The following is a 23198-nucleotide window of genomic DNA, read 5'->3' on the forward strand; positions in this document are numbered from 1 at the left end:
TAGGTTGGCTTCCTCCTCCACTAGAAATGAGCTTTTTACAAAGAACACTTCATCCTTAATCACCCCCCATAGCTACTTAAGGTCTCTCTCAACAAACACCACGGGACAGGTATTTGGTAAAGGAGATGTATATTTATTCACTTTACAAAGAGGGTGGTATTTACTTGCAACAGCTCAATTTATAGACAAATATATTATTGTACATTATAGTGGTGAATGGCTCAAACCTTTACCTTGTTTTGCTCTTAAAAATGTGTTTGCACCACTTCAGCTTCCATTAGCTGAGCAAATAGCTATCCTTGTTCTGCCACTGAGAGGTAAAAATCCGTAATAAAGGTATTGCTGTGCGCTACATATTCACAAGCATTCACCTTCTCATTTCCCAGTGTTACTCCCATTTCCTCACCCAATTCAACAGTCTGTTTCTGGGTTAGCATTAAACTTATATACAGCCTCCATTAAAACAAAATTAGGAGCCAGTGATAGTTCTAATGTCCTTCTGAAGCACAAGAAAAGTCATTGATTTGTACGTATAAAAGTCTTGAGTTCAAATTTGTTAAAAAAAAAAACCAAAAACAAAAACCCAAACCCACGCCATTTGAAGTCGTCATTTAGATGTTGCCAAGGCATGGCTAAACGAATGGAGGATGGGGAGGGGAGAAAAGAATTCCAGTAGAGAATTAAATATTACAAAAATATCTTTTTCTTTTTTTTTCTCCTGTTTTCCGTTTCATTTTTATAAAAATGCAGCAGGATGCCCCCACTTGCTATGCTAACTGAAGCACGGAAAGAAGGTACAGACCGGTTGTCTTTGATCCTCGAATAGCAAACAAATTCAATATAAAGCTGAACCAAGTTTACCACACAAACAGCGGTGGCAGATTTATTTCACTTGAGATACAAATGCATGTCCACATGACAGGCATAATCTGACCATGAGGCGGAAGAAATGTTTCTATAAGTAAGCGCAGGGAAATAGGGCGAGAGAAGGCTGGCATGGTTAAGCATTCTGGATTCAGAAATGCACCATGCCCCACAGGTGCCTCTGCACATAGGCTGTGCACAAGTCTGCACTCCCAATATGCAAATATGGCATCTTTCCGCAAGATGATCCAGAATTAAGAGTTTGGTGGCCCACTTGTTTAAACTGTTAAAATCATCCTTCTGTGCTGTTATTCTTCTTCACTTTCATTTTCTGGTTCCAAATCAGAATCACCATTGATTTCCTTTTCAACAGTCATGTCTTGTTCATCAGATTGCTCCGCTTTTTCTTCGTCTTCATCCCAGTTTTCCTGGGGAAAAAAATAAATAGGAATGTTTGAACCTTTGACAGTCACACTATTTCTTCTGCTACAAGCAAACGGGAGAAGACCTGATCCAACTCCACTTACATCAGACTCCTTATCTGCAATCATCTCATCATCTGAGCCTTCTTCCTCTGAGGATTCTGCAAAGAGAAAGCTTTCCTTCAGTCTGGACAACAGACTTTAAAATGTCATTTTGCAAACAAAGCCCAACCCCACATGCTGTTAAGTCTCCAAACTGTGCTATTTCAATTCCAAAACTAATCCTATCTGAAGATTAGGCTGATCAACAAGAATCAGGAACAAGTCACTTCCATTATGAATATACTGTATGAAGCTGTAGTAGAAAAACAGGCCAAATTGGAAGTGCACACTTGCACATACACTTACATTTACTGCAAACATAAAAGTACCTTGACCATATCTACCTTAGCAGAAGGGCAGCTAACACTAAAAACGTGAGGTTGCCAGTTACATTAAGCAGCATACGAAACTTCCAATTAACCGATTCCTTAATGTTTGAAGCAGAAATGGGAGGAAACAGAAGAAAAAAAGAAGGCATGGGAACAACCAACTACAAGCTGCTCACATCATTAACCACTGATTTTCCTGCCACGGAATTGCCACAGAAACTCTCCTCGCAGATATTACACTAGTGGATAAGCACAGGATCATGATGAACAGCCATCATGTATCAGCTGCCATGTGAGTTCAGGAGCTGAGCTCCACCTGGTATCCAAGACTTACCATCCTCATATACCAGCTTTGCAGTCTGATTCATCTCAGTGACATCCTGAACTGCTTCCGATGCTGCAACCTGAATAGAATTTGCAGATTAGCCTTAGATGCAGTTACATATTCCAACCTTAAAAGTCAGCAAAACTCATAACAATGTTTAAATGAAGTCTACATCAAGTTTAACACACATGAATTCATTTATAGTAGTAGTTGAACAGACAAATACAAAGGACAAAGCAAAATTTTAGAGATATCTGTTCTGAAGCAGCCCAGTACCTCCTGTTTATTCCCCTCTAAAAATCTATGGGCTAGTAGACACACTTGGCAGCAAAAATGTGTGTAACACTTCCAGTGAGCACTGACTGACTAGACAGTCAACTAAGTGTACTGCTTCAACTGTTACCAGCATAGCTGTATAGCACCTGGATTAAGTTCCTGATGACCAGTGCCACTGGATGCAATCATAGGAGGGAGGTTAAGCCTGCAAATAATACCTCTCCTGCACAACCTATGTTATTTAGCTGTAACTTACCTGGGTGACAAGAATGAACAGTCTTCCATGCAGACGGGAAAGTTTTTGCAAAGTTTTTACTCTGCTCTCCATTAGCTGGTATAGCATTCCCAGCTGAGGAATAAGGTCTGGCAACTTGGGAGAAGAAAAGGATGAAGAAAAATGAAGCTGTTAACACCACCACAAACACCTTACTTTTAAACTATCTTTGTACTTCTGGAGCAAGCAATCCTTGCTCACATTCTTCAAGACAGAAGGGAGAGCTGAGGGTTCACAGAAACCACCTGCAGCCTGATCAGTTAACATTTAGACATGTTTAGAAACATCATCTACTTTCAAAACATGGCAATTCCATTCCTCTTCCTTTCCACAGTCACTGCCATAAGCAGGTGTCAGAGCACCATTTGGAAAGCTGTGTAAATGAGAACTGGATATACACCAATGTATGAATGCAGCCTCCGCAAGGTGTGCAAGTTCTGACACACCACAAAATTGCATTAAATGGAAAGGACTAACAATGCTAAAATGCCTTTTTCTTAACTGAACAAGAGTGCTTTATCCATCCCTTGTAAGACAAGGCTGGACCAGAAGCTACAACATTACTTACTACGCTAACAACTTTGGCACACCATTACCCCACAGCCATGCCTAAGACAGTCTCAAGATGAGCATTACAACAGCAAGGCAATTTAGTTCTAAAAGACTTAGTGACACAGGCCAAATCACTCTCCAACATTAATTTTTTCCCCAACCTCACAGGTATGACACAACTTATCTTGGTTTGACTTTGGAATGACTATAACTATGCCCTGAATGATCAAGGCAAACAATTTATAACCAGTGTGCAGCAATTAAGCAGAAGTGGCAGAAGTACACTGAACTCTGTACACTGATTTGGGCACTGCCATATATGGAGAGCAGGAAACAGATTCCCAGAGGAAGAACACAGATTTATTCAAGCATTTAAGTCTAGTTCTAGTTATGTGCACTAGCATTAATGCAGAATACTTACTGTGGAAAGGTAGGATGCATGTATAGTAAAAACAGACTTCAGCCATCGAACCATTAGGGAGGCACTGGAAAAGAAAAATAAACAATATCAAAGAGATATTGGCAGAGAAACACCAGATTCACCTTCTACATGTTAAACAGTTCTATAAAAAGTGCTCCTCTTTCATTATGGTAAAAAGATAAATTCAGGCAGAAACGCAACAGTTTGTCTATCCAGATAAGATACCTATCTAAGTTATTTGTTTGGAAAGACCCAGACTTTTAAGTGAGGATTAAACTACACGTGTTCAGGGGTCTGTGTTTCTGACATGTTTTACAGGAGGCGTCAATGAATGAAAGATCAAGGCATAATACTTTTTTTCTCCACCTACAAAGAGGGAATTTTTGTTGAATCAAACCAAACCAAACGAAACTCTTGAGGACAGCTAGTCTCTGCAAAACTATCCTTACAGCAATATGACAAGATGAGTGGAAGGAGGCTGGTTTTGTCATTAAACACACCACCACGAGATTTCTAAATATATTTGAAAATCAAACCAAAAAAGCTATACATCAAATAGTTACTTTGTCAGATACTGATCAGGTTCACAGTGTTGATATTTAGGGCTTTCAGATACATTCTCAAGAGTTATATGCTTATTTTAGATACCATTTTCTTTTTAATTTCACTTCAGCCATGCTGCTGCCTTAATAAAAGTTCCTCTCTGCACCCAAATCAGCTGAGAATTTTTCCCTCAAGATGCTGCAGTTTAATTACAGTTACTATGGACATCAGTCACATAGGTGGAGGGAAAGAGCATAATGCACGCATTAGAAATGTTTAATGTGAATTACACTGTAGTTGAGTTGTCTCTTACCTGTATGGGTTGCCTTGCAATCTTTTTGTAAGCTAGAAGAACAAAAATAGTCAGTAGTAAATAACACATAGGGAGTTTAAAAAAAAAACCACAACACAGCATTAAATCCATGTGACAGCCCCAATACTGGGGTAGAAATATCTCCAGGCAGTTGAAGCCTGCTAACGTTAATGATTGTCAAGCCCCAGAGTATTACATTGCTGGCTCTATATACACAGGCTGATGACTTGCAGAAGTTGAGCTTCGTTATTACAATAAATGCAGAACTCAACAGGCAATATATCCAGTGAAACTTAAAGCTGGCAGGAGCAAGTGAAGGAAAATCCCCCCATGCTTATGTCTCTGCATATCTGCTCAGTAGAGCAGCTGAGACAAGGTAGACAAGTTGGGGAAACAAGTGAAGGTAGTATCAGGTAAAGGCTATTTCACAGAATAAATCTCAAGCTCTGCAGAAGACAGTCACATGAGGGCTTGTCCATCCACTGAGATTAGAGTCGAACACTTAATATCACTGAATAAGCAGTTCACAAGCCAAATTCCGTTAAAAATTATTACTAAGTGATGTCACAAAGCTTAAAAATAGCAACTGGCCACCTGAGCTATCTTCAAAGGAGGAAAGAAACTGCTCCTCAATTTCAAAGTGCTATCTAAACTCACTGAAGTACATATTCTATTTCTCTTTCTCTCATATGAGTATCTAGCATATTGCTCATATAACTTGTTCTCGCTAGCACTGCTATTTTCATGTTTCAAATTAGTGTTCATTTTAATAGTTTTAAAAAAAGATGCAATGCTAATTGCTTGCCACGGACTAAACAAGCTTTATCCTTACCTCTTCTTTTTCTTTTTCCTCACATAATCATTTAATATAATATCACATGACCTAATGCTCTCCCTAGCTTCCACAGTGACACTTTGTCCTTTGGTTAAGCTTCAGCCAGAAAAGAGCCTATTAGAGAGAAATTAGGAATAATTTCTGTCCTGTAAAACTACCAAACCAACTTAATAGCCAAAAATAGAGAGACATATCCTGGATTTTCCCCAACTAGATTGCATACCAATCGTAGCTGGTACAACATACAAGAAACACACTCTCCTACCTCATGTAGTAGTGGAATGACAGCATGTATAGGCATTCTGGATACTGTGTTCTTTATTACATTATCTTTTCTTGTGTTAAGCACTCTCTGTTAAAATGCAAAAACATGATCAGAGAATCAGTCAGTTTGAACATGTATATGAGCAATGAGCACAATCAAAAATTCCTGGCTTTAAATCTTTTTCTACTCCACTACCTTTGTACACTAAAATGAGGATTATGAGTAAAAGAAGATTTACTATGAAAAGGAGTTCCATTTTTCAAGTCAGCTACAATTAACAAAACACGTGATTAACCAAAACAATCTAGCATTGCCTCTAGCCCACCCCATGTTAGAAAAGCATCAGCGTCAGCGAAGCATCAGAACACATTAAAGTTTCCTTTACTGTTTTCTGTGCTTGACTTCTGTAAATAAATGCCTTTCACCAGTATCTGTGACATTTCTATTTAGCACCAAATTCTTAAGATTTTATTTTCCTGCTCCTGAACTATTATTTTTCTCCTAGTATAAGTGCAACTATAAGCTTCTCAAGTAAAACTATTGACATAAATGCATTTTCCAGACAGTATCTACTTGGGAACTGTACACTCAGGAGACTAAGCATGAACTGACTCAGAACATAAGGTAGGTGACAACAAAAAAAGTAATACCACTATCACCGTCTATAATATCACTGCCTTGAGCAGCAACTCAGCAAAAAGCAGCTGGGACAAACAACAGGTTCTTGACTATTCAGCCTCGCCAACTTTCAGGAAGGCTACTCACAAGTCTCAGTGAACAGATTAAACAGCATACAATGATTTCGTAACACTTACATTTAGGATTTCTGCATCGTTGCTTTCCAAGCCCTGAACCAAAAGTACCGCGAAGCTATCTGTTTGTGGAAGGCCACCTGGAGTTTTGACTTTGCTCACATCAATATCCAATGCCTCTAAGCGCTCTTCAATGCTTTCCTGCAGACAAAAATGGGCAGTGCTGTTTAAGTGCAGTTTCTCAGAAACTAAGTACTAAGTACTTAAACTACAGCATTCCCTCTGTTGAAATTGAGGATTTCCAACAGGTTTCTGTTGGAAAATAACACCAATTTTGTACTGGGAGAGAACAGCCTGAGAAGAAGTTCTGACTGAAAAGCAGCAATATACCTTAGCCCACAGAGACAGACACAAGCCTGGGACAAAGTTTTGCAGAAACATGGCAAAACTACAGGCAAGGCACCCAGGGCTTAAATGAGGGAAAGGTTTTGAGCAGAGGGAAGTTACTTTCATGCAAAAAGGTATCACCAAGCTTGCTTCCATGCCAAACAAAGCGAGCTCAGTTTCATCTAAAGAAGTTGTAACAGTGATTTACGATTCTAGTTTCTCTATTACTGTTGTCTTCAATAGAGGAAGCACTTTACCCCTGTCTCTCCTGGTTTCCTCTTGTTTTTCTTTTTCTCCTTTCCTGAGGCTGGAGTTTTGACAGCTGTACTATGTCCTGGAATACCAGGCACTAGCACTTTGGCGTCCGAGTTCACAACAGGCGTTTTTACCTAGTAGACGGAGATAACCACATTTTGCATCAATTGCTAGTATCTTGAGCTTGCTTCCAATTTAAAAACAGTGATTTTAATCCCAGTCTCTCACATACACAGTAAACCCAGCCTATTACAACCCATTTCCTTGATATACATATTAGTTAAATCCTACATTTTTAAGAGTAATTAATAATGTCAAACAAGTCAGGTAGTTTTCATAATTTAACTAAAGCAACTGTCTCACTGGAATCACCTGTGAATCATTCTTCTTACAACACTCAAACCATGTGCTTGTATCCAACAACAAATATTTGTATCTTTGCTAGCAATAGATACCACATGTATTAATAGTCAGGCCCCTACACCGCATGCAGATTAATCCAGCTTCTACTGAAAGATAAGAACTGATCACGAATAGCAGCACAATGTAACAAGTACCTGTGGGAGGCATGCTGGATGCCCACTGAAGCAAAACAAATATAATCTACTACAGTGAGCAAACCAACTTCCAGATGCTGTGTGTAGAAGTAAAAAATAGTAATAATAATAAATTGGTTTTGTAGCTCAAGAATTTTCCTGTAGAACAGCAATGGCATTGAATGCTACCCTCTTTGCTCACCACACTGACCGCTGACTTTCTCTCCACAAGGCATGCTCAGACAGCCAAGAGAAATGCGTCTTCACTGGAATTCAGCAAAAAGCGAAACCAAGATGGGCATCATCACTGCATGCCAGGGAGTTCCTACACCTCTCGCTGTATTTCAGCTCTGCTACCCACCAGCTCCAGGACTGAGGAATCAGCACAAAGTCCCGCTTGGCTGATGGAGCACCAGATCCAGTAGGTACCTTGAGGGTTAGAAAAGCAGCGCTGTCTGCTCACTTCATGAATACAGAAGGCGTTTGCAAATCTTCAAGGCATGGAATTTGCACACTGATTAAGAACTTCACAGTCTATCTCTAAACCCCCAGGGGAGCCGGCATGAGAGAAAACAGTGGCAAGTGGCCCCAGTGGGCACTGCTGCCATTTAAGTGTCTAGCCCACATTCCCAGGTGCCATAACCCTGTGAGTAGGAACACATGAAGGCCACCTCGAGAAAGAGCCAAAAGGACATCGCCTTTAAGGCCTAGTTTCATTTTATTTAGGCTCTAAAACAAAGGCCATCCCAACCTCACCCCAAATCATCAGGGTCGAAGAGGGTGTACACATTGACAGATTCTAGGGGAAGAACTGATCTCAGGCAGAAGAGAAACCATCAGTCAGTATTGTCTATCAGGCAGACCTGCTAAGAACAGGACTTGCTATGAGCTATAGGATGGCAACTGTGTGAGAGCACACTAGGACACACAGCAGCCATGAAGCGCAGTTTACCCACACCTGCTCGAGTGCTACAGACATCTCTATCTACCACTGCAGCTCTGAGCAGGTCCATCCAGAAATCCAACCTCATTTTAAAATACAGCAATGAATTCTACCATTTCCAAAGTAAACAAGAGAAGCAACAAAATCACATTTCACACAAAACTCACCTTTGTTAGGGCAACATCTGTTTTAAGTGACAACACTTTCTGGATGTCCCTTATCAAACATATATGGGATTCCATGGTGTTTAAAGACTAGAAGGACATGAACAAAAGCAGTTAACATATTTAAGATTCACTCCTGTGATTCATTATGCTACTGAAAGATGAGAACAAATTCTGAAGCTATAAAGTAGAAATAACTTTTTTCACTCTAGAACAGCAGCTGCTTTGCACACCTGTCTCTTGTTACCAGATCTCTATGCTCTCCAAAGAGCATCACACAGGTACACCGAAACAGTATTAAAAGCAGTTTCAATGGTTTTGATTGAAACAGCTGAAATGGCAAGAAACAGCCAACAATAATGTCAAGCTGTATTTTAACTGAAAGAATGGAAGAATACAAATTACCTTTTAGAACAGCTCAGGGGCAACAGTCATAGCTCCCAGAAGAGGGAGAAAGAGTAAGTTTTGCCTTGTTACCACAACTTGTAAAGTAAAAACAATCCCTCCCATTGAGAGCAGTACACAGTCCATATTACAAACCCCAAAACCTTTCCAGTCTGTTTTACATACCACTTTCTCTATGATGGGCTGTAAGGTGTTTCCATACACAAGCAGCAGAGACTGTTTGTCTGAGCAAAATGCAGCTGCCAGAATAGGGACTGGTTTTGGTGTGGAGTCCCCATCATTTCCAGGCGTTGCTATCTGGATAGTACAGTTTGATGTTAAGGGTTTTTTGCAGTAACTGGAAGGAGAAAAAAAAAATAAAAAAGAAAAGAATTCCAAGTGAATTCTTCTGAATTCCCTTAAAACTTAAACACTTCAATATCTCACACATTTAAGCAAGCACCTTTTGTCAGCAGGTCCTCAGCAAACTTAGCTGGTTTACACCTTTTACAACTGGCTAAGATGAGGTACACAGACAAAATCTTGGCTAAAGCAACACTTCCTACTGATGTTCAGCACAGCCCCCAACAACTAAGTATCCCAAGACAAAGAACCAGCTGGAAGCTGATTTGTGAACAAATACAATGGCTCAAAGGCAGCAGCATGGAAAGACTAAATTTTGCCTTACAGTAATCCCAGCTCTCGCCCCCAAAGACACCCTCAAGATGAATGCTAACTTACCCATTTAAGATATGCTCAAATAAATGCAACTGCCCATCTCGGCAAACAACTGCTAACTTCACAGGCTGAAAGAAGGCACAGTGAAAGATTTTTATTAGATCAAAAGACAAACTTCCTGGACGTACAGGACATGCAGAAACAGTTGCATGGCTACGATTTGACTTTTTTCAGTAACTAAACACATTAAAGATAAAACTAAATCCATAAGGAAGATCAAAGACACTACATCTCAGGAACATTTACTACAACTGTCAGGAGACAAAAAAAGTAACTCATAACTGTATTTTACTGTATCACTGCTGATATAACCAAATTTGAACAGTCTGCACAGTAGCAGACACATGTCATGGTAAGCAGCAAAGTTCCATAAATAAGGCACCTAATATGTCTAGAGGCATGGGTCTACAGAGGTGCTGACATTGTAAATACGCTTAGAGGAAAGAAACTGAGATGAGTTCCCTGAGCAATTAAATGACAGGTGTATGTTACAGACATCTCTTAACTCCAATACCTGCAGTAAGAAGGCACAACTGGGAACATCAGAAAAAACAGCATGAAACACTGCTTTTAGAACAGGAATCTAAAGGCAGCAGGAGAAAAATGGTTTACATAATTACTGAAACACTGTGTAAATGGGTTTCACACACTAACATTTTTCATAAGAAAACTGCCTTGAAAGACTTGTACTTGCTGAAATATAGAGAGCTGGGGAATGTATGCTGCTACTTTAACTCATTAAAAGCTAGTCATTTTAAAACGCAGTCATGCTGCCAAAGCCACCTGAGGTCAGAAAAAAAACAGGACCATACCCAAACTGGATTTTCTGAAAGATTTTTTTCCCTGTCCTTTTTGCTGCCAAGTTCTAACTACCATTTTTTAGCCTTGTTCTAAAGAGGAAACAACTGACGCTTCTGCCATCACAAGCAAAATTTCTGGAGAAAACACCGAATTCACACTTAATAGCTATCCGCTTTATAAATACACCTGTAATAAATACCCTTACTCCCATTCGAATCTCATCTCTGCATAACAGAACCCAAATACTTACCAAACTTCTTTCTTTATACCCTTAAAAGGAAACTGACTTGACAACTGAGAATTGTTGAATGTGTTTGGTTATAAACTATTGCTCCTACCTCTTCTTTGACTTCTGATACAGTCAGGTCAATAAAAATTGGTTCATCTGTTACTGTGAAAGACATCACGGCATTCTTTTCTTTACTATCTGATCTGACCTGCCTGAAAGACAATACAGTTCACATTATTTACCATGGCACAAACAGCACCCTCTGCCCCTAAGAAGCAGCATAAAGCCTATAAATCACCAGCAGCATTACTTATGCCGTAATTTCAGATTTCAGCTTAGGAAAAGTGTTCTAAATTCCAAGTGCAAAGTAACTCCCAAGTGAAATTTAGCAGAACAACTTAGCTTAAACGTTACAGTAAGTACTAAGAACAAGGAAGCCTACCACACAGTATGCTCTTGGTATACACTAGCGATTCAAACAGCAAATGGAAACAGACACAGACAATTCACATCTTCATTAAACAATCAGAGTTTAAAGCACTATTTAAGAGATCATCACTGTGTTTTTCCAGAGTGTCCCTTTTCTACTTAACCTTCTGTTTAATCACAGATTTCGGAACATCCTCAATACAGATCATAATCAAAAGGTGCAAAAAATCTTACATACCATACACTCAGTAATCGGTCATGTATGGCTCCAGACAAGAAATAAAGCCCTGTAATTCCATCAAAGGGCTTATTTTCATTCATAGGTTTCACTGTGGTAAACGTTAATGATGACACTGATGTAGCATGGCCTGTGAAATGCTAAGAGGGGGGGGAAAAAAAGAATCTTTCAATAATTGCCATAAGCAGCCATATGACAAAAATGAACACATTAGTTTACACACAACATTAGGAAAGATTCAAGTGTTGCTAAGTCAACAAGGACATTTCAGTGACTTTTTTACCAACTTCCCTCCATTTCTGTATTTCAAGGATTTTTTTTCTGACCCCCCCAGATATTTTTCAGAATTTTAAAAGTTAAAGGAGGAATCAAAAGCAAATTTACTGGGACTAAGCTCACGCAAAAGAAATTGCATCCACCTGTACTGCTCTTAAGTGTTGAATGCACTCCCCCGCTACCACCTTTTACACTTCAACTTTTATACTGAAATTAGACACCTAGTTGCATTCTCACTGTGAGATGAATGCACTGGTCTGCTGACACACTGATGCTGTTCAACACAACTACAACTCCCCAAAAAAAACTCTTGCTCTTCAATCTACTTTTGTAAACAGCAGTTTTGGTTATCACAGGATGCAAACATAAATGATAACTGCCGTGTGCCAGCCAGTCCAGAGTAACAGCACATGTGCACACACCAACCTGACAGCAAGTACGAGATCAGAGACTAGCTGTGTCCTACCTGCTAGCAGGCAAGAGACCATGGCCGTGTCCACGTAACAGTTAAAACACAGTAATCTGCTCATGTCTGATCCCTGCTCAGGAACATCAAGGGGTTTGCCCCTATGCCTGCCAACTGTTTTAACAGCAAAACTGATAATGCCACCAGATACATGAAATTTACCAAAGAAACCTGAAGGAGGAACTGATGTTTAGTATCAGATAGCTCATGCACAAACCCACACCAGCAGTAACTAATACTGTGGCGAACTGAGTTCCCCTGCTAGGATATCAGAAAAGGACCCAGTGAAAAGAGAACAGCATCCATCTTTCTGGTACAGGCTTTAGAAGGGGTGCTGGAAGCATGCTCAGACACAGCCAAGGAATTTAATGTCTTCATTCAACACTCAGCAAGTTGAAACCACAATTGAAGGTATCATCACAGCAACAGCTTCCAGAAACCCCGAAATTGCCAGTTGTTTCCTCAAACTTACTGACATTTTCAGATGTCCTACCAGGAAACACCAGATACATAATGGCATCAATCAAGGAGGGTATTTTTTTGCATCTAATTCAACAAAGTTACTTACTCTGTAGACTTCTTTGGTCTCCAGGTCCCACAGTTTTATAGTTCTACCAGCTGACAGCAGCATTTTCCCATCTGGACTAATGCATAAAGAGGTGACACTGCTATTGTCACCTTTCCACTTGCTAGAATATGGATGGAGGTGTTGTACAAAGGGAGAAAGATGGAGAAACAGGAAGAAACAATACTCATTAACATCATCTCAAAATGCATAACAACCACGCTGAACAATTTAAGGCAAAAATTATTTTAAGGAATACTAATTTAGGTGGTCAAAGATGAGGTCAAAGGTATTCTGTTTCTGCTCCTCTCCTTCAAATTAGTTTACAGAAAAACACAGCAACTCAAAAATACGAAGTTATTTTATACTGAACAACTGGCAACTTACTTTTTATTTGCCTATTCTGATACGAATTTCTACTTCAAATTCTCTATTACTTAAAACAAAGCAAAGCAGTATGACTGCAACCCACCCCGAGTACCTGTACACTAACATACATGCTATGGGATATCAACAGGATGAATTCTATCTCCTTGCACAGCTTCAGAGCTGGGATCACAGAAAAACACTGGGATAGCCTTCACAACAAGAGAGATGCAATTAATGAACCTTTAGGAAGGCACTTCAGCAGGGACATGCCAGGAAGGTAAAAAGGAAAGAGGTTTCTCCACACAAAAAGACAGCATGAGTGCATGGAGTTTTCCTCTGAAATAGGTGAAGGTGAGCAGAAAACTACCACCTATTGCAGAAGGCTGGCTTGCCCAAGTGGGTAACTCCTAACCCAACTCAGAAACACAAAAAAAGAAATATAGAGAAGGGGGAAATGGAGAGAGGTTACACACAGGAATATACTGTCCACACATGCAGGGACAGAATTAGCCAAAACTTAGCTGGCGTTCAAACCAGCAGGGACTACGAAGGCCAAGAAAAGGATATCAGCAGGAGTAAGACAGTGACTGAGGAAAATGCAGGCCTCCTCCTGAATAGAAGAGACACAGAAAAGACCAAAGCACTGAAGAGCATATTCTCTCAGGCCTCCCATGAAACTAGAGCCAGAGGGAGCAAAGCAATCTGCGTAGTAAAGAGAGATCAAATTAGGGATCATAGCAAGCCCAAGACATGCAACTCCTTAAGACTGAACAGGATGCATCCAGAACTGTTAAGGCCATAGCTATTACAAGACCACACTATTGTTTTGAGGAGCCGCATAGCTCAGGAGACATTTCTGATGACTTGAGAAGAGACAAATATCCACAGGAAGGAGAATACAGGAAACAACAGGAAGGTTATAGAACAAATCCACCTGGAAGCCATTTCTAGGCACACAATGTCAAAAAGTGACTAGGAGCATCCAGCAGAGATTTACAAATGGCAAATTTTGCCTAGCCAGCCTGACTGCCTTCCTAATGAGACAGACATCCAGTGAACAAGAGAGCCACATATGCCATGTATCTTGGCTTTTGACAATGTCTCACATGGTGTCCTTGCAGCCAAATTGGAGATATATAGACTGAATGAATGAACTCCAAGGAGGGATAAGATCTAGCTACACTGAGTTCAAACAGTTGTGATCACTGCTGTGAAGTCCAGCTAGGGGCCAGTTTCTAGCCTCACTCACTAAGGACATCCCAATACTATTTAATATCGCCCAGATCTTCATTAATGACCTCAAAACAGGAAAGAATGCACACGTAACAAGTTCACATTCAATAGCAAATTAGGAAGAACAGTTGATATGCTGGAGGGCAGGGCTGCTACCCAGGGACATCTCAGCAGTCTTGAGAAACAGGCTGTCCTGGGTTCAGCAGTAGCAGTCATTTTTTCTCCTTCTCAGTAGCTGGTGCAGTGCTGTGTTTTGACTTTTGACCTGGGAACAGAGCTGATAACACTGATGTTTTGGTCTGGCCAAGGACTTTGTGAGCCTCATGCCCTGTCAGGGAGGAGGGGAAGCTGGGAGGAAGCAGACACAGGACACCTGACCCAAACTGACCAAAGAGGTATTCCATACCACAGCATGTCATGCCCAGGATGTAACTGGGAGGGACCCAGAAGGGCTAGGACTGCAGGGTTGGATGAGGTATGGGTTGGTGCTTGGTCGGGCTGGGGCGGGGGGGGGGCAAGTTATCAGTCAGCTGGTGGTGAGGTGCTGTATTCTCTTCCCTTGTTATTTCCTTTATCATTATTATTATTGGTGGTAGCAGTAGTGATCTGTGTTATACCTCAGTTACTAAACTGTTCTTATCTCAACCCGTGGGAGTTGCATTCTTCTGATTCTCCTCTCCGTCCCTCCAGGAGTAGGAGGAGGGCAAGAAGGTGGAGAGTAAGTGAATGAGCTGTCTGGCTAGGTTTAAACCATGACACAGGCTGTCAAAACCTCAGAGCTCAAAGGAAAATGTACTGTCCTGCACATAGGATGGAAATATCCCAGTACAGGCTGGGAATGAATACCTAGAAAGTAGCTTTGTAGAAAAGAAGTTTGCAGTCCTCATGGCCGAGTTGAACATGAGTAAGGAAACCAATTTCTCTCCTCTGTGCGACACTTTTGAAACTGCATCTGAGCACCATGTCCAGTTTGGGAGAGTAGAAGAAATCACTAACACCCTGGAGTAAATCCAGTGGAGGGCCATGAAGGCGGTTGAGGGACTAGAGCATGAAATGCAAGAGGAAAAGGTGAAGCAACTGGATGTGTTCAATCCTAAAAAGAGAAGGCTAGAGGGAGATTTTAAAGCCATCTTCTACTTTACGTCAGGGTCCTAATAAAAACCCAAGGATGCATCTCTCTTTATGAGAAATCACAGAGGCTACTGATGATGGGCTGTCTGAAGTGCCCACACCAACTTTAACAAACCAATAGAGCTGCAGTAAGAATAACACACCACTGGGAAATGTCACAGAAAAGAAATAACATAAGAGAAGGATCAAGGTGCCATCATACACTAAGCTCTTACTGAAGTAGTATAACCAGGATTGTTACTAGAAATCTTTGCTGCTTCTTTAAAAACAGTTCAGACTTCATTACAGAAAGAAAGTAAATGCCTTCACCAGACATCTTGTTACTTTGCACTAAGCTCTATTTTGCTCAACCCTGTAAATAGTAGCAGCCTGCTCAGACAGCCAAGTGGAACTGTCCTCACTGCACATTAGTAGTGAGCGAAACCAAATGGGTTATCATCACAGCAAGGCCCTTTTGAGCGAAGCTGGGTGCATGTAACTGATTTAATTGGAATTTGGTGTTCCAGTATCTGCTCCCCCACATCTCCAAGGATATTTTCTGGGATTTAGATTTTTCAGCATCACAAAAGTGACTGGAAGCCCATGTGCCAGTAACAGTTAGTATGGAGGGACCCAAATCTCTCAGCGCAGTAACTCCTTTCATCTAGTCTTTCCAATACACAAATGAAGAAACCCTGCTAGAATTATTCTTTTATCCCTTAATAAAACCACTTCCAATCTCAGAACAGTAATAGTCAATAGTCAATTCTGTGCAGGGGGCACGAAGACTGGATAGCAGAGTGAAGAATTTCCAACAGGCCCTCATTAAAACCTGTGAGTGAGGAAATACACAAAAGCAAGTGCGAACAAATCTGACTGAAAACCAGCACCACTTACCACTTTACTTTGCAGGTCTGTGTGTTCCATTCCACAATGTGTTTGTCCTCTGAACAGCTATACAAGCAGCAGGTGTCTTGATGCCATCTCACACAGTTTACTCTGTTGTCATGACCACCATCCTGCAACAGGTAAGAGAGGGTCAACTAATTAATAAATGAAGAAGTCTTGAATATTGAGTCTTCCCCACACTAGCAATGTGAACAAACTGCTGAGAGCTAAATTCAGACCACTGGCAACTTAAGAGACCAATATACATGTAGAGTTGTACAGGTTAAAGATATTTCATGTTTTGATACATACACCTAAGTATATGAATTAGTGACACATAACTATTTGAATTCATTTTTGTTCTAGCACTTCAGAATGAACACAAAAATCGTCCTGCCCACTATTTTTATACACACAGCCAAACAAGGCCGTCTAACAGCAGGAAATTTGTTCAAATGAAAGTCTACCACAGATGTCTTGCTGACAGTCATTGTCATGGTTTAACCCCAGCCAATAACTCAGCACCACACAGCCACTTAGCTCACCACCTCCCCGCTTCCCAGGTGGGATGGGGAGGAGAGTGGGAAGAATTGAGATAAGAACAGCTTAATAACTAAAGTACAACATAGAGATAATAGAAAGAATACTAACAATAACAATAATGCTAGTAATAAGAAACAACAAGAGAAGAATTGAAAGCTTAGAAAACACAAGTGATGCACAATACAACTGTTCACCACCCACTGACCAATACCTAGCCTGACTCGAGCAGTAATCGGTCCCTTCTGGGTGACTCCCCTGGTTTCTATACTGGGCATGACATGTTGTAGCATGGAATACCCCTTTGGCTAGTTCAGGTCAGGTGTCCTGTCTCTGCTCCCTCCTGGCTTCTTGTGCCCCTCCTCCCTAGCAGAACGTGAGAGACTGAAGAGTCCTTGCAAGCATAACTTATAAGCAACTAAAACATCAGCGCGTTATCAGCATTGTTCTCAGACTAAAGCCAAAACACAGCCCTGCACCAGCTACTAGGAAGAAAAGTAACTGTTACAATTGAAACCTGGACAGTCATCTAAGTGCGTGCTTGCTTAAGTACATTCAGAGGTGAACAGCCTTCCTTTTGTACCCAGCATTCAAGAGCAAACTATTGTAAGAAAGAGAAGACCCTACAAAGGCATATCATTCATCTCTCAACAACCAGCTCAAATATACCTTTTAATCATTTATGAAAATATTTCCTGAAGTTTATAAAATTTCACTATTTGAATTGGCACCACCCAGCTCAGACTGCTCCCTAAAGTGTCACTGCAAATCAGCCTTGAGCAAGACAAAATACATCACAGCAAAACAATCTGTTCAATAAGGGCAGCTAAAAGTGACAGCTCTTATGCTAGCAGGAATAATCTTCTTGTTCAACCTATCTGTAAAAAATGAAGTACTCATCTGATACGCTGCTCCTATAAAAGAGCAGCCAGTGTTTTCACCTGAAACTCGTATTTCTTCATAGTTTTCAAGCATAAATACAGCTTTTCCATAAAACAGTTGATACTCATTAGCTAGTGTCACCTGCATGTATCATGATTTTAAGAAGTCATTGCTTTCCCTAAATTCACGTACATTTATCATCCTACATACAACTAACAGCTTAGAAGCAAAAGTATGTGCAAGTACCTCAAAGTATTGCACAGAGTCATTCATACAGATTTATTTTGTTTAGTACATAACCCAAGACTAAAACCAAAGTGCTCAGGACTAACAGGGAAGCTCTCAATGAGAAAGGAAGAATGAAAACGAGCACATCTCAGTCCATCAACATGACAACTTCCCAAGAATCAATGGGTACTTCAGTCCTGCCCTCCTCTCCCACAGTACTGTGCAGGAACTGAGAGCATGACACTTCCACAGCGCGCTTAACTCTCCAGTTAGGCATTGCATCATTGCTGCTAATTTGAATGACACATAACAAATCCGTGCACAATGGTACAATGTTAAGATAGCACATTAACTTCAAACCCAAGATTTCTCAATGCATACATACTGCCAACAAAGAAAAGCACCACTTGAAGATTCCCAAGCACCTGAATTAGTGCACCTCTATCGATATACACAGCTATTAAGAAAAAGACACATGTAATTAGGTTAGTTTATTCTATTTTTGAGCAGCAGAAAGAACAGCATAAACTGACTGAAACCATCAGTATTTGGTAGCATGTGATGAAAAGTGTATTACTTACTAGCTTGCTCTGTAGTTCTCCTTTTACTGTGCTGTACAACAAAATGCTACCAACTGCTGTACCAACAGCCAGGATATCTAATTGCCTGTCCACTTCTGCAACTTCAGACTTCCGTTTTTTCCTCTGTGGACCATCCTGGAAAATCAAAAATAAAAACAAAAGATGAAATAAATTAGTCTGACCAGCTACTCTCAGTGTTAAAGCAGAAGGGAAAAAAATCTTCTCTAAGTCTGAAACCCAGTCAGCCAGCACAAACTCTGCCAAGACACAAACTGAAGACACTGAAGTGCACACCAACCTAGAGACTCAACTGGTACCTCCATGAGCAAGGTATCCAAGTGCTATGAGTCACCTAGAAACATTTGGTGGAGGCCATTTTGCTAGCCTAGTGATGACATACATGAAGGGAAAAAACAGTTAAGTTTCTCATAGACTTCATATCCCAGAGGCAGAGGTAAAGATTAACATAATCTCAATACTTTACCCAGAAAATGGAAGAGTTGATCAAGAATTATGAGGTTTTTCCCAAAAGCTATTCAGAAAACTCTTGCAAATACGAAGTATTCATAATGCCTCAACAAGAAAGTGCTATCCTGCTCTGCAGAGGACAGGAAGGCATGCTCTCCAGATTTAAAAACAAATACATATCCACAAGCTAACACTTCCTCTAAGCAACAGACATATTTGCACTGATGAGCAGCCAGAAGAAGCCAAAGGAGTCTGATAAAATGTGAGCAATCAGCTCTGTGCAAGCTCCATGTGGTGCAGCTAATCTGTCATACAGCAGACATCACACAGTGAGTAATTTTTAGTCAGGTCCAGAGATTTAGGAGTTTTCACCACAACTAAGATTTAAAAGTTAAACACAGGAGGGTAAATACTTTGGTTCTTTGAAGGGGGACTTTCTTCTCCTCTGCATTTAACACATCTTCTGCAAGGAAAAGTGCTTTAGTTTAGGCCAATAAATACCAAAATGCTACATAGATACTTTTACCTCAAAAGCAAGCTCTTGAGAAAAGAGATTACATTGGGGGTTTTGCAAGCATTTGTTTAGTCTTCACCTTTCCTGGGAAAGAAAAGTGTTTATGAAGATACTACAAAAACATAGATGCTGAGAAACCATCGCAGTCATGATGCACAACCAAGTAAATCAACCAGGTTTTAAGACAATCTATGAGAAAAGACTCAACTGGCTAAATTTCTGGCAGCAATGCCATCTAAGCCACCTTGAAACTGCTGTCCGACATGCAAAGACAAGTGCCACATAGCCAGTGGAGGTGTAAGTACATAATACAGTTTATATGATTTCTGGTAGCTCTCCATCTCTTCATACAGTTTTACTGACTATCCCACACACCCCCACTGCAAAGCAAAGCCACAGTTAAGAACAGGTTTTATTCTTTTTCCTTACATAAATCTTTTAACTAAAACTTGTTCACCCTCCATTTCAGTTTATGGTCAACTTCCCTTGGAACAACCCAGAGGTACAACAAAATTCCCACTCAAGTCCACTGTTGCACCCTTTATTCATGGGTAGGACAGGCAAGCTGAACTATACCAAGTACCAACTTCCTTTTAGTTACTTTTGTTCAGATTGATTTGAACTCAAGCTTATTTAGAAATCCTTTGCCTGAAAAGCAGAGTTTTAATTAGTAGAGATGACTACGAGAGGCTGTTTGGAAAAGGATTGTGCACTCATTTGTCTATAATGTTCTCGAGTAGGTCAGCCACTGAGACTTAAAAAAAACAAACCAAACCAGAAATCCAATCTCTGCTGCCACACGTGAAGGAAAGCACTTAACACACTGAAATGGGTGGGAAGCCTAAAGAATCTTGAGAGCTCTAGATGACAGAACAGTTGCAATTTAATAGGGAGAAAGTGGAAGAAGGTATTTTGAAAGTCTGGTGGTCCACATACTCTTCCACAAGGCACTACTTCACGGAGCAGGAAGAGGTGAACACTGCAGGCAGGAAGTACTGACACTACAAAAGCATGTGTGCAGGGAACATCCCAATAAGCCACCACTGCATCAGCAATTCCAGGGCCTGCAGCTCAAAACTGAATTCCTAATATTTCCATGTAACACATGGCCTTCATTAACATGGTAGCAACCCAAAACATACTTAGATTAGGTGTAATTTGGCCAAACACCATTTACAGATATCTGGTGGCATAGTTTTACTCCTGAAGATCAGATGCTAGTACTGCCCAGAGATGCCAACTCTCCAGGAATTAAAAAAAGGAAAACCAAGACTAATGTCAGAAAACCCACACTGAATAAAATGTATTTGCAGAACCATCACAGCTTTAGTTCTTCAGTTCAGTATAAGAACAAACCAATGACTTATAAAAGTTTATGGCATAATTATCCCAAGAACTGGTATGTTTCCAGCTGTATTTGAAAACATACCAGCTTTCATTCAGGGGAGAACATTCAAGCTACTAGAATAATATAAGAGCACTGAAAGGTAGCCAAATGCTGTCTGATCAAGTCCATTTTCCATACAACCCTAAATCAGGTTAAACTGGAGCATCTGTGGGGTTTAGGGGTGGGTCTCTAGGAAAGGGTTAGCTTTTAAAAGTCACTCAGAATCCTCCTGTGCTTGATTTAGAGCACCACAGCAGTGCACTATATAAGCTTTTAGTTTTATTTCACACAGGATGGATTAACCCTCAGTTACAGGTATTTAACACTGAAGAACCACCTACACAGCCCTGCAGTTAATGCACAGATCCTTTTTTATTCAAAGTTACGTGATGAATGAACAGGTTAAGGCCAGTCTAAAACTGACCTTTTCTGCAGCATTCTTCAAATGTTATGGGAGTTTTCAGAGTTCAGCGACTAAGATGCTCAACTGAGAAAAAAAGAGATTATATTGATTTCTTCTGGACTGGCAGTCTGTGCTGAGTGTTCTGAAACATCTCTTACAGCATTTCAAATATACCAAAAATCATCTTTAAAAGCCCTCCCTACATCTTATGATAAAGGGGTGGTGGATTTCACACACTTTATCCAAAGGATACCATTTCCTGAGAAAAAATAAATGTCCTAACTAAAGAAAATAGGATTACTTCAACACAAAGAAGGTGAAAATGTACCTTACTATATACACTATAGATATTTTCAGGTTGAGTGTTCACCTGAGGTGAAGTTAAAAAGACAAACTCAAGGTAGAGAGCATTCAAGCCCTCCAACGTGTGCTCTGAATAAAGCCACCAACCTTCTCACAGGACTCCTGAGCTTGAGAAGATCCATCACAGGCAGCATAGCAGCTTGAATGCAGATGCTTCCAAGGGTAAGGAAGTATGGAGAGACACTGCCTTTACTGGAATGTGAACTGTAAGCTAAGTGGATATGCACAGCAGCCAACCTGCTCTGCAGCATCCTTTTTGAATAAGGTGAGATATGCCATGAAGTAACATACCTTGCTCCTTCAAGGACGGCTTCTTCCATGCAGGTTATACAGAAGATAAATGATTTTACAGTCACAGCTTCTGCTAACAGGCACACTGCCCCCCCCTTTTTTTAATAATAATACTAAAACCTCCAGTGCTGCTTCCCCCACCACGTGAAACCTGCCTTGTGAGGACTGATGCTGCAAGGCTCCTCTGAGGGGAGCAGAGCCCCCAAGCACCCCCCAGACACACCAGGGGACATCAGGCATAAACATGCCCAGCACCTTCGGCAGGGTGCCCTGACTGAACCTTGAGGAACCCCACGCTTGTCCCTAAGACCTGAACCCCATACTCGACCCTGGTGAGGCCACACGTAGAGCACTGCCTCCAGTTGTGGGCTCCTCAGTATAAGAACAGACAAGGAGCTACTGGAGAGGGTCCAGTGGAGGCCACAGGAGGTCTGGAGCATCTCTCTTATTGAAGAGAGATTGTGGAAACTGGGCCTGTTTAGTCTGGAGAAGACTGAGGGGATCTCATTAATACATGCAAGTATCGCAAAGGTGGGTGCCAGGAGGATGGTGCCGGGCTCTTTTCAGTGGTGTCCAGCGGCAGGACGGGGTGCAATGGCCATAAACTAAAACAGATGAAGAAGAATTTTATGCTGAGGGTGGCAGAGCACTGGAACAGGCTGCCCAGGGAAGTCGTAACGTCTCCCTCTCTGGAGACATCCAAAACCCTCCTGTGTAACCTGCTCTGGGTGGCCCTGCCTTAGCAGGAGAAGCTGGACCGGATAATCTCCAGAGGTCCCTTCCAACCCTGACCACTCAGTGTTCCCGGCACCCATCCACCGCATCTCCACTGCCCGGCCACGCCGACCCCTGCCACATGGCGCCGGGAGGGCGGGGTGAAGCCGAGCGGGCCGCGGTCACGCGTCAGAGCCACTCACGGCTCCACCGTTCCTTCCTTTACCTCAGCATCCCACCGCGCTCGCTTCCTTCCCTCACGCACTCACCTGTACCTTATTGGGGGGCTGCCGTCCCCCCGGCGGGGCCCACGCCAAGCAAGTACAGGCAGCACTGAGGTGAGCGGAGGGCACGTACTCATGCTGCAAGCGGCTGTTCACGGTCTCCCACACCCGCAGGCGCCCATCCGAACTGGAGATGGCGAAGAAGCGGCAATCGCGGGGGGAAAAGGAGCAAACGGCCCCCACCGGCGGGGCTGCCGCCGCCATGGCGCTGCTTGCCCGGCCCTCCGCGTGCTCGCTCCGCGCGCATGCGCCGCGCACA

At 41.5% G+C, this 23198-nt stretch overlaps 1 protein-coding gene and 3 non-coding genes across 5 annotated transcripts; all 4 read right to left on the minus strand.

Annotated features, from left to right (window-relative positions):
* Nucleotides 1–852: 852 nt before the first annotated feature.
* WDR43 (WD repeat domain 43) lies at nt 853–23197 on the minus strand. 2 transcript variants are annotated; one of them, XM_062605746.1, is made up of 18 exons: nt 22931–23197; nt 18516–18650; nt 16294–16415; nt 12688–12808; nt 11378–11517; nt 10820–10922; nt 9684–9748; nt 9129–9300; nt 8562–8648; nt 6918–7049; nt 6337–6474; nt 5522–5608; nt 4422–4453; nt 3566–3629; nt 2575–2688; nt 2052–2121; nt 1392–1447; nt 853–1292 (listed from the first exon to the last, which is right to left on the minus strand). In XM_062605746.1, exons 1-18 carry the CDS (start codon nt 23141–23143, stop codon nt 1173–1175), a joined length of 1971 nt encoding a protein of 656 aa, XP_062461730.1. In that variant the 5' UTR covers nt 23144–23197; the 3' UTR covers nt 853–1172. The 2 variants fall into 2 exon arrangements, with proteins under 2 accessions (XP_062461730.1, XP_062461729.1); XM_062605745.1 differs by having other exon boundaries at nt 22925–23197.
* LOC134157285 (small nucleolar RNA SNORD53/SNORD92) lies at nt 7686–7764 on the minus strand. Its single transcript, XR_009962261.1, has one exon. It is a non-coding gene; the product is annotated as a small nucleolar RNA SNORD53/SNORD92 (small nucleolar RNA).
* Nucleotides 12462–12545, minus strand: LOC134157287 (small nucleolar RNA SNORD53/SNORD92). The gene has a single exon (XR_009962263.1). It is a non-coding gene; the product is annotated as a small nucleolar RNA SNORD53/SNORD92 (small nucleolar RNA).
* LOC134157286 (small nucleolar RNA SNORD53/SNORD92) lies at nt 15787–15864 on the minus strand. The gene has a single exon (XR_009962262.1). It is a non-coding gene; the product is annotated as a small nucleolar RNA SNORD53/SNORD92 (small nucleolar RNA).
* Nucleotide 23198: the final 1 nt, after the last annotated feature.

This window comes from Pezoporus occidentalis, unplaced genomic scaffold (assembly GCF_034315485.1).
Source record: "Pezoporus occidentalis ecotype Australia unplaced genomic scaffold, CSIRO_AGI_Poc_V1 ctg93, whole genome shotgun sequence".
NCBI lineage: Eukaryota > Metazoa > Chordata > Aves > Psittaciformes > Psittacidae > Pezoporus > Pezoporus occidentalis.

Bases quoted from the DNA above. Each gene is read 5' to 3' on its own strand.
- WDR43 (XM_062605745.1), bottom strand. From the start codon at position 23,143: ATGGCGGCGGCAGCCCCGCCGGTGGGGGCCGTTTGCTCCTTTTCCCCC. The intron at 1,448-2,051 runs GTAAGTCTTGGA...TTCTCTTTGCAG, and splicing joins AAAGCTGGTATATGAGGATG to AATCCTCAGAGGAAGAAGGC. The intron at 1,293-1,391 runs GTAAGTGGAGTT...TTTTTTCCCCAG, and splicing joins TTGCAGATAAGGAGTCTGAT to GAAAACTGGGATGAAGACGA.